This window comes from Sinocyclocheilus grahami, unplaced genomic scaffold (genome assembly GCF_001515645.1).
Source record: "Sinocyclocheilus grahami isolate Dianchi unplaced genomic scaffold, SAMN03320097.WGS_v1.1 scaffold311.1, whole genome shotgun sequence".
In the NCBI taxonomy this organism is placed as follows: domain Eukaryota; kingdom Metazoa; phylum Chordata; class Actinopteri; order Cypriniformes; family Cyprinidae; genus Sinocyclocheilus; species Sinocyclocheilus grahami.
Genome location: NW_015505490.1, coordinates 275,899 through 284,873, shown reverse-complemented (window position 1 = coordinate 284,873; position 8,975 = coordinate 275,899). Strand labels below are relative to the sequence as shown.

The window sequence follows — 8,975 nt, the reverse complement described above, 5'->3', positions numbered from 1 at the left end:
GTGCTGACGGTGATACCGTTGTTAAGCCGCAACACCGGTTACGTCACTTGCCCACCGTGGCACTGACCCCCACCGTCGTTTAGATTTTTTTTATAGTAATAAAAATAATTTAGTTCAGTAAAAGAACAGACAATACAATTAAAAACTGAACGCGGCTGCTCAATGCAAGCGTGCCGAAAGACAGTCGCATCACAGATCAGATTAAATTTTTCCAATGAGGAGAGTGAGTCGAGCTGACTGACAAGAAGAGTGGGGTGAGACAGACAAGACGATCGTGGATGATTTAGTTTCGAAACGAAATGCAAAAGCGCCTGTTTGGCAGTATTTTGGATTTTGAAAAGCCTGTTGACTTTTGCCGTTTATCTAAGGTGATTTTGAAAGTTTTTTTTAAACATTCGTTTATTATTTAATTGGTTCCACAGTGTTTGCTGATTTTTACATTATTTAAACTTTGTGTAATTTATTTATTTTATTTGACATTAAGGTGTATGCCATGTCTCCAAGCTTTCTTATTCGTTTTGCTAATAAACTTTCTACATTTCTTATTTATTTGGTTATATATTATACATGTTTACTTCCAGTTTTGTATACCTATTAAACTTTATGTAAGTTATTTTATATTAGGCATAGCCTGCCCTATAGCATGGTGTATTTTTATTTGTTTTGTTAATAAAAGTTATATGTTTTATATATAGGCTAAAGTGAGTTTGACGTTGTATTTTGTTGTTGCGTTCAAGCAATTGACGCCGAATTGACGCTATTTGAAAGTGAAAGTAAAATGCGCACGCCACTTTTGCAAGCTATTTAAAAGCGAAGGATAGCGAGGAAAAGAGGAAATGTCCCCGTCCCCGCCCCCACGGTGATACCGGTATTATCTCTGTTGTCACACGTCGATTAACCGGTGGGAAAATTTCCTCACCATCACAACTCTTCTCTTCAGTTCACCACACTCGTTTTCTATAGGGTTCAGCTCAGGGAACTGGGTTGGCCAGGGCAAAAGCTTGGTTTTGTTCTCAGTGACCCATTTTTGTTTTGTTTTTGATGTTTGTTTGTGGATCATTGTCCTGTTGGAAGATCCAACCATGGCCCATTATAAGATTTTTAGCATGGACAGTCAGTTTAAAATTTTTTATCCATTGGTATTTTATAGAATCCATTATGCCGTCTATCTGAACAAGATATCCAGGATCTCCGGCAGAAAAATAGGCCCACAACATTAAAGAGCCAGCAGTGTATTTCATTGTACACATGGGGTACTTTTTTTATCCCTGTGTGCACCAAACCCATCTTGAGTGTTTGCTGCTAAAAAGCTAATTTTTTAGTTTCGTCTGACCATTGAACCCAGTCCCGTTAAAAGTTCCAGTCGTGTCTAGCAAATAAATATGCTAGAGTTTGTTTTTGGATGAGAGCGTTTTCTTTTCTAGTTTTTTCTTGAAACCCTCCCCCCAAAAAAAAAAATTTTTTTTATTTTTTTGAGTTTTTAATACACCAAGACTCGGCTATTTTCTGCAGTTCTCCAGCTGTGATCCTTGGAGACTTTGGCCGCTCAAACTCTCCTCCTCACCGTGCATTAGGATGATATAGACACACGTCTACTTACCGTATTAGAGAAAAATATTTTATAATGTGATTTTCCCCCAGTTTCACTTTAACTTTTTTTCATATACTTTAATTAAAGGTTAGATTTTTTTATTTTTATTTTTTTGAATGAAAGATCAAGTGGATAAACAATTCGGATTTATTTTCACAGCCTTCTTTGATCATATTTATCAAGGATATGAATAATTTTGAGCACAACTGTATATACAGTCAAACCAAAAATTAATCAGACACCAGATATAATTTTTTAATATTATTTTTTACTAGTGGGTGCAGGATGCTATAGTTCATTTATGTAAGTGAGGATAGCAAAATAAAGGAAACTGTGACATATTATACCCAAAAATTCTTCATACAGTGGACTACCAGTAAAATTGATAAAAATTTGGGACCAAAAATTATTCAGACACTTTGACCGGACCATGTTTTGCTTAAGTGTTATCTGACATTATCAAGGTAAATTTGTTCTGACACAGTTTAACTCCGAGTTCTTGTCATATTTTATTACCATTTTTTAAAACTATAGCGAATAAACTGTGATAATGTGTGAAATGTTGAAGCTGGATGACTAAATTTTGGTTTGACTATATATATATATATATATATATAAATAATTTATAATTACAATTTGTATTTATTTTAATATTTCATATTTCAGAAATTTGAAATAATTTGAAAATGAATATATATTTATATGAAATATATTTATACTTTACCATAGTTTGAAATCACAAATTTAAAGTTTGTCGATTACGCGATACATGCGATCATGCAGGATACAAATTCACACTTCACAAAATCACAGCTGGATTCAACTCTGCAAGGTTTGTGAAATGAAATGTTAATATCGACCTTGGCGATGTATCAGTCGACCACTAATTACAGGAGTAAATTACATTTTAAAATTCAGTATTCATTTAATTCATTTTAATATTCAAATAGAAAATAGTTATTTTAAATTGTAATATTTCATAATTTTATTTTTACTGCATTTTTGATCAAATAAATACAGCCTTGCTTAGACTTTTTTGACGTCAAAAATCTTAACGACCCAACACTTTTGAACGCTAGTGTATAGAGAATTTTAATATCAAAATAATTGTCTGCTTATCGGGATTGACCAGAATTTTTATATTTTAGTGTAGCAGTCAGAGGGAAGTTCTGTCAAACAGCTTGACTGCTTTTTTAAAGGTCAACAAACAGACTTTCAGTGCGTGTGTGTGTGTGTGTAGGTTTTCTGGGTGTGAGTTTGCTGACTGTATCCTCTGAGCCCTCAATTGGTTTTCAGTTTTAATCTAGACAAACTAAAGGCGTAGCTGCAGGGCCGGTTAAAAGAGCTGTAAGCCCCTGCTTTTATCCGTCTCTCACCGCTGCTCAAAGTGTTAAACTCCCAGTTGTGAAATAGAAAGCAAACGGCGAGGTTTGTGTGTTTGTTCCCCTGCGAGATAATCCCTTTATCCTCTAGCTTGGTGATTTAAGAGCCAGTCTCAACAATCAGCACCTCTGTTTGTTTACAGAGGAAGTGAAGTCAGGCTGTTTGTCCAGAGTAGAGAGAGAGACACTCCCGTCCGTTTATCTGAAACTGCTGCCCGTTCCTCCCTGTCTGTAGTCTTGATCTCCCACACTCACCTTGAATAATTTATCAGTAGATGAGGAAATTTGGTTGCCTCTTCGGCTCGGTGTAAGTTGTGATATGTAAAGTGTCTGGATTGGCTTGGCAAGTGGAAGTAGCTATTGATCACGTTTGATAAATGCTGCCGCAGTTGCGCTGGACCATTTTTGCAGTGTAGCACATTGCACTTCATTAGGAAATACAAAACAAATTAGTTATTTTTTGAGCAATGTGCTTGAAAATGCATAAACATCATGAAGCTTTTATTTGACTTGATAAATAAATTACTGTTTATATGTTTAGGGTTGGTAAGATTTTTGAAAGACGTCTGTTATGTTATGCTATATTAAAACTGCATTTATTCAATCAAAAAATATATTAAAGTCAGTAATATTGTGAAATATTATTGCAATTTAACATAATATATTTTTTTAAATGATTATTTTAATCTATTTTAAAATGTAATTTATTCCTGTGATGGCAAAGCTGAATTTTCAGCATCATTACTGCAGTCTTCAGTGTCACATGATGCTTCAGAAATCATTCTAATATGCTGATTTGCTGCTCTAGAAACATTTCTTCTTATCAATGTTGAAAACAGTTGTGCTGCTTCATATTTTTGAGGAAACGATTAAACTTTTTTTTGCAGGATTCTGATGAATAGAAAGTTCAAAAGAACATCATTTTAAATGGAAATGTTTTGTAACATTATAAATGTCTTTACTTTCACTTTTAATGAATTTAATGTATCCTTGCTGAATAAAAGTGTTCATTTCCTTCAAAAACCAAAATGTTCCTCATCCCAACCTTTTGAACAGTAGTGTAGTGTTTAATATTAACACACATAAATATGCTATTGGTTGCTTTCTGAATAAATCTGAAGCAAACATATGTTATTGGTTACTTTTATGTTTGCCAAGTAAACATAAAATGGATCATACATTTATGCTAAACTAAAAAAAACAAATGTGGTGAGGGGGCTTTCAGAAGTCCACCACATGCTGCTTGCGTCTGCAGATATGTTCAAGTATGTGTGTCTTTCTATTCCCATAGGGGTGTAGAGCCATACGACAATCCCACCACAGTGTTTGTCCAGCGCCACGAGCCCCAGGGAGACTCCAGCATCCTCAGCAGCACGGACTTCTTCCAGGACGAGCAAAACCGCCGAGTTATCTTGGAGAAGGTGGACAGCTTCCAGCTACGGGACAAGTACATGTTTGCCACTACCACCAGGGTAAGGGTGCACTGCGACCAGGCCGAAGCCGCAAACTTTTGAAGGATAATTTGTAGCTTCAGGCTTTTATATAGCAAAAGATGGGAAGAATAAGCAGCACTGAGCTAGAGTAAAAAAAAAACGGAAAATGTGCTGAGAGTCAGATTCGTGCCAAACTCCCTGAATGCCTCTCCTGTGAGTGTAAACACTCCTCTGAAGAGCTGGAGGAACGATCCAGCTCAAGATGAACAGGCAGTGATAACAGGCTTATTTAAAGCCTTGGAGTCAAGTGTGGAGGATTGCTGGTGTGTTTATCCAACAGTGAACTTTGTGGCAAGATAATTTAGACAGGTGACCCTCTATAAGGTTGTAGCACTTAATTATCTTGGCTTGTAACCAAAAGGTTGCAGGTTTGAATCCTGCAAAATCATAATAATTGTCCCATGAGGGACAACCTGTGATAATTGTACTGTAGGTTGCCTTGAATAAAAGCATCTGCTAAATATCAGACTGTGAACAGAGCAGAGGCAGAAAACTGTGAAAATACACGAGCAATGTTCAAAGTTATACAACATGTTGCCGTTACACTCTTGCTCTTTTCCAAAACCTAGCGAGCTGCCTTGAAGGCAATATTTAAGGCTTCCGGCATGAAGACTGTTCCAGAAGGTAGGCGGTTTAGTTATGTTGCCTCCTAAGAGGCCAAATTTTGGCCAGATTCTTAGGCAGCATCGTGTGTATCCTACACGGAGAGCGCAAACCCAGAATGCACTGCCACAAGCTTGATGAAAGATGAAATACAAGATGGTGAACTGGAGAAATGTTGATTTCTTGTATGGAATTGTTACAAAGATAGTTAAGGATAATTGAAAATGGATTAATTTGCGTGTGATGTGTATTTTATGCTTATCAGGGCATTAGCTTAGCAACATGTTTAACATCAGTCTATATTCATATTGCTATAAAATTTGTATTTTGCAATTCTGTCTTTAAATGTACAGTATATTTTAGGGGTGTGAATCGTCACATTGTTTCACAGTTCGTTTCAATTACAATTATCATTTCAACAATTCGATTCAATTTGATATCACAATGCGTTGCATTTTCAATATCACTGCACATGGCTAAATTTTCATATAAATTTTAAATCAACTTTATTTTGTGCATTTTTATTAAATTATATAAGCAGGCTACTTTCTAAAAATAATTACAAATTAATAATACATTTAACCGATTAAATATAGGTTCAAAACATTCAAGCAAATATAAAGTAAAAAAGGGGGAAAAAGACAATTACAAGTGATAAACAAAAAGTACTTTAAGTATCTGAGAGTGCTTTAAGTATCCAAAAGTATACAGACAATCATAGCAGTGGGTTTTTCTTTTTTCCTCAGCATTATTGCTGTTTGATTATTAATGATGACATCATAGACAGTGGCAGCTTACTGCATAGGCTTCATTCACACTAATGCACAGACCTGTTTTGACATATCAGATGTTTTGTCCTGTTCTGAAAACATAACTGACTGTGTTTACATCAGTTTTATATCATAAAAGTATTCGGAGATGCAAGTGCATTTTACCACAGCCGCGAGCTTCAAGATGAAATAAACAGAAAGTGCATGTGAAAGTGCAGTCAGCACGTGAGTTTCGTGCATCTAATACATAGTGCATTCCAAACGCCATAAATGAAAGCTCCCAGGGGCCCGTTCTTCCAGGACGAGCAAAACCGCCGAGTTATCTTGGAGAAGGTGGACAGCTTCCAGCTACGGGACAAGTACATGTTTGCCACTACCACCAGGGTAAGGGTGCACTGCGACCAGGCCGAAGCCGCAAACTTTTGAAGGATAATTTGTAGCTTCAGGCTTTTATATAGCAAAAGATGGGAAGAATAAGCAGCACTGAGCTAGAGTAAAAAAAAAACGGAAAATGTGCTGAGAGTCAGATTCGTGCCAAACTCCCTGAATGCCTCTCCTGTGAGTGTAAACACTCCTCTGAAGAGCTGGAGGAACGATCCAGCTCAAGATGAACAGGCAGTGATAACAGGCTTATTTAAAGCCTTGGAGTCAAGTGTGGAGGATTGCTGGTGTGTTTATCCAACAGTGAACTTTGTGGCAAGATAATTTAGACAGGTGACCCTCTATAAGGTTGTAGCACTTAATTATCTTGGCTTGTAACCAAAAGGTTGCAGGTTTGAATCCTGCAAAATCATAATAATTGTCCCATGAGGGACAACCTGTGATAATTGTACTGTAGGTTGCCTTGAATAAAAGCATCTGCTAAATATCAGACTGTGAACAGAGCAGAGGCAGAAAACTGTGAAAATACACGAGCAATGTTCAAAGTTATACAACATGTTGCCGTTACACTCTTGCTCTTTTCCAAAACCTAGCGAGCTGCCTTGAAGGCAATATTTAAGGCTTCCGGCATGAAGACTGTTCCAGAAGGTAGGCGGTTTAGTTATGTTGCCTCCTAAGAGGCCAAATTTTGGCCAGATTCTTAGGCAGCATCGTGTGTATCCTACACGGAGAGCGCAAACCCAGAATGCACTGCCACAAGCTTGATGAAAGATGAAATACAAGATGGTGAACTGGAGAAATGTTGATTTCTTGTATGGAATTGTTACAAAGATAGTTAAGGATAATTGAAAATGGATTAATTTGCGTGTGATGTGTATTTTATGCTTATCAGGGCATTAGCTTAGCAACATGTTTAACATCAGTCTATATTCATATTGCTATAAAATTTGTATTTTGCAATTCTGTCTTTAAATGTACAGTATATTTTAGGGGTGTGAATCGTCACATTGTTTCACAGTTCGTTTCAATTACAATTATCATTTCAACAATTCGATTCAATTTGATATCACAATGCGTTGCATTTTCAATATCACTGCACATGGCTAAATTTTCATATAAATTTTAAATCAACTTTATTTTGTGCATTTTTATTAAATTATATAAGCAGGCTACTTTCTAAAAATAATTACAAATTAATAATACATTTAACCGATTAAATATAGGTTCAAAACATTCAAGCAAATATAAAGTAAAAAAGGGGGAAAAAGACAATTACAAGTGATAAACAAAAAGTACTTTAAGTATCTGAGAGTGCTTTAAGTATCCAAAAGTATACAGACAATCATAGCAGTGGGTTTTTCTTTTTTCCTCAGCATTATTGCTGTTTGATTATTAATGATGACATCATAGACAGTGGCAGCTTACTGCATAGGCTTCATTCACACTAATGCACAGACCTGTTTTGACATATCAGATGTTTTGTCCTGTTCTGAAAACATAACTGACTGTGTTTACATCAGTTTTATATCATAAAAGTATTCGGAGATGCAAGTGCATTTTACCACAGCCGCGAGCTTCAAGATGAAATAAACAGAAAGTGCATGTGAAAGTGCAGTCAGCACGTGAGTTTCGTGCATCTAATACATAGTGCATTCCAAACGCCATAAATGAAAGCTCCCAGGGGCCCGTTCTTCGTACGTCGCTAACTCAGTTAGCTGGATTTGATTGTTGATGATTTGGCATGATCTTGGCTCATTTGGTTCTTCGTAGCTCATCCTGGACTTGCTGTCATAGCAACAGGTCCTTAAGCTTAAACCTGCTCGGGAGCAGGCTTATTTCATGTAAACAGGATTAGATTGCATCTTTTTAAGTGGAACTGATATTTAAAATCTATCCCAGCCACTGCTACTCTATTACAAGAGTACCCTACTAATCCGGGGGCAATCATTTAAAATAATAATAATTTAATTTGAAAATAATATTATAATGTTGTGTAATCTATATAGACACAGCCAGTTTTACTCATTGAAAGATTTATTTGTGTGTAAGCAACCAGCCTATAATGGTAAAAATCCACCCACTCCTTTTTTTTAAATAATCCCCATAAATCAGAAGCAGTGTCTGAAAATACGCTGTTTCAGATTCACCCCTACTGTGACGTCACAGTAGGGACAAGTAGAGCTGTAGTCAAGTCCAGCTTTGTCGAGTCCAAGACAAGTCCAAGACCAGGACTAGTCGAGATGAGTCAAGAGTCCAAAGAGGTTTGAGTCAAAGTCAAGTCCAAGTCCAAAAGTTTCGAGTCCAAGTCAAGACCGAGTCCAAATGAGAGAAAAAAAAGGATCCTCTTCAAGACCACATACTTAACTATTGATAATGTATGTGATGCGAGAGACAGCATATCTCCTATTCTAAGAAAATCATTTTACATTATTATTTGTAATGATCAAAAAGTATGCAAAGTATGTGCAAAGTAACAACTCTGTAGGACTGGAGTCTCCTAACTAGATCCTGGAGGGCCAATGCCCTGCAGAGTTTAGCTCCAACAGGCCTTAACACACCTATCCTATTATAGCAGACATATCCACTGATTTGCATTGATTTTGCCTTTCTAATAGTCCTGCACGATATGAGGAAATTCTGCTAAGTGTGATAACAGTGGAGTTTTTTTATTAAAAATTTTTTTTGCAATGATGATTACTTATGATAAATAAATGAATAATTAACTGCATATTAGGGCCAACAAATAAAACTAAAT

General features: G+C 36.2%; 1 protein-coding gene across 1 annotated transcript in view; it reads left to right on the top strand.

The window, feature by feature from the left end:
- The window catches only part of LOC107601679 (sortilin-related receptor-like), a 79,665-nt gene that overhangs the window by 37,474 nt on the left and 33,216 nt on the right, over positions 1-8,975 (top strand). The window contains exons 6-7 of the mRNA XM_016293938.1: positions 4,265-4,394; positions 6,173-6,223. Of these exons, the coding sequence (XP_016149424.1) occupies positions 4,265-4,394; positions 6,173-6,223 (181 nt within the window). The remainder of the gene's footprint in view (positions 1-4,264; positions 4,395-6,172; positions 6,224-8,975) is intronic.